This window comes from Eptatretus burgeri, chromosome 12 (assembly GCF_056783735.1).
Source record: "Eptatretus burgeri isolate ZD-2024b chromosome 12, Ebu_testis_v1, whole genome shotgun sequence".
Taxonomy (NCBI): domain Eukaryota; kingdom Metazoa; phylum Chordata; class Myxini; order Myxiniformes; family Myxinidae; genus Eptatretus; species Eptatretus burgeri.
In genome coordinates, this window is record NC_140972.1 from 82,942,274 (window position 1) to 82,944,773 (window position 2,500).

General features: G+C 36.6%; 1 protein-coding gene across 4 annotated transcripts in view; it reads right to left on the reverse strand.

Annotated features, from left to right (window-relative positions):
* The window catches only part of LOC147016010 (E3 ubiquitin-protein ligase NEDD4-like), a 136,890-nt gene that overhangs the window by 14,224 nt on the left and 120,166 nt on the right, over window positions 1-2,500 (reverse strand). For all 4 annotated transcript variants that reach the window (XM_085848693.1, XM_085848694.1, XM_085848692.1 and 1 more), the window contains one exon: window positions 890-963. In XM_085848693.1, coding sequence (XP_085704819.1) covers window positions 890-963 — 74 coding nt within the window. The remainder of the gene's footprint in view (window positions 1-889; window positions 964-2,500) is intronic.

Below are 2,500 nucleotides of genomic sequence, written 5' to 3' on the forward strand. Positions count from 1 at the left end.
TGAAATTTTGTTCAACAAAACGATTCCATGATATATTTTTTTATCTGCAATTGTTTATTTGTTCTATGCTTTAATTTCAGAGTACATTGAAACATTAAACTGCTTAAATTTCAGTAAAAACTGGAAAAATGGGGGTGTTCTAAAACTTTTGACCGGTAGTGTATCTATATATATATATATATATATATATATATATATATATATATATATATATATATATATATATATATATATATATATATATATATATATATATATATATATATGTATATAACTCTTTCTTCAAATAGTTGTCATAAACAAAGTGCTTACGAAGAAAGCATAGCCCCATCTCTGCACATTTAAAACAACTAATGCAAAAGTCAAGACCATTCAAGAAGATTAATATTAAAGCTCATTTCTGTATGACCTTTTATTTATATATTTATTTATTTTTTAAACCACTTTTACACCTTTCCTTCCAAACTGCATCACCTTTCAGATATTCCCACCCTCTCCCCAGAGAAACCGCAATACATTTTCAGAACATAACCTCAGATAGGAGCTTTCAAAGACAACACACCAAATCACAACAAACCCCAACCCTTCATTTAATTTAATATTTTGCAGGTACATCAATACACATACATTGTGTGCCCCTGCAGGATTGCTAAAAAGTAAACCAAATCTCTATCGAGTAGCTCTTCTGGAGGAGATTGAACCCTAATTATTCCTGCTGAATAAATGGACCACACTCCCATAAGGCACTCAGTTGACACTTGCTTTGTATATGCGAGTGTAGCCTAATGGTGCAGAGAACAAATGTATATTATGTGCATCCTATTTGTCGATCTCAGGAAACGTGTAATGTATTAACAAAAAACAAAAAACAAACACAAGATGCACTTACTTTATGTACATTTTTTTGTTTTCTTCTGTAACGACGATTTCAGAACCACCGGGCTTCAACTCGACCTCGACAGTCTAAAAGAGAAATACAGTTAAAGTCAATATCAATTCGAAACTCATTCCCAGGTGTCAACAAATCTTTTGACTCAACTTAATGTCAATTACTTCAGTTCCGATTAGCCCACAATTCAGTGCCTTTTACTTCTGCTTCACCTGGATTATTGTTATTATTCCTCCAGCACACTCACCGTTGTAACAGATTGCATCCACCAACACAAATGTATAAAAAGGCACAAGGAGGAAGAAATATGTAATGGAGTGAACAGGCTCTTTATGGACCAGTAACTCAGCATAAATGGACCAGTCACGCCAGACTCTGCGGCATAATGGTTGGAGCGTTTGCTCTGAATGTGGAAGATTGGTGGTTCGCACTCAGGCGAAGTCATAAAAATAGTACATGCTGCTTCATTCCTTGATGCTTAGAATTTTAAAAAGATATAGTACAGACAAGACAACCATAGGTTGGTAATCGTTGCACAGGGACTTGATGGGCCTAAAGTCCTCCTCTTGCATTGAAGTTATTAGTAAGGGCACTCATAATTAATTGGCCAGACATATTCCCAAAAATGAATCCCATAAGCAGGCAAAATGAAAGCCAATTTTAAACAGAGCAATAATGGCGTTTTAGGATTTATTTGAGCAATGCATCCTGAAAATTGTCTTCAATGTGAACAACCGAGGTAAAGGGATTCACCGAGTTGGTCAACCATGCCTTTATGACACCAGGAGTCTAGAGTACCGAGAATACAAAAAAATAAAACTATGCGTGGGCAAAAATCTACAGAACAGAATAACATGGAGATTCCCTTCCATTTGCTCAGTTCACTCAATTCAGTTCAGTTCACTGAACGATAGTTCACTCAATCGTTGGTGAGTAAGCAGCCCTTAACCTTCTCCACCTCAAACAGGAGATGAAGGTTCAGCAATAAGACAGACATGATACTTACCAGGTTCTTTTCAGGTAGCCAAACTCAAAAAAGAGATTTTTGCTTGTTTATCAATATTATGGTTCAACAATTTGGAGATTGATGCTGTCATTCAAAATGTTATATGGATAGAAATGGTGAGGGGCCAGATTTGCATATGCACGTAAAGAACTGCAATTCAAATTTTATTGCCTCAGGATGATGTCGAGGTAGCACTTCACCAAGTAGTGTCATTTGGGTTTGAGTCTCGACTGGACTATAAAAGTTGGATTGATGCTCCATATGCAGGGGTTTATGCGTCACAAGGTGTGCCATTGCTCATATAGATGTTAAGCCAGGTTTTCTGCCTATCGTTAGTTGTTGGATGTTAAAAATCCCTCAGTGTCTTTCCGCGAAGAGCAAGGTGCATTGTTGCTGGCACCCTGAAAAAATTGCTGCTATCTCTGATCTGACATCAAACCTGGTCAACCGTTTTTTGGGGGATTTTTTTGTTTACATAGTCAAGGCTCGTGTCGGAGCTAGTACACTGAACAGATCAGGACGTGGCAGGTGTTATGGACATATTGATTGTATTATTCACCACAGTGTTATAATCCAGTATTAACATATAATTGTCAGGCAGCATG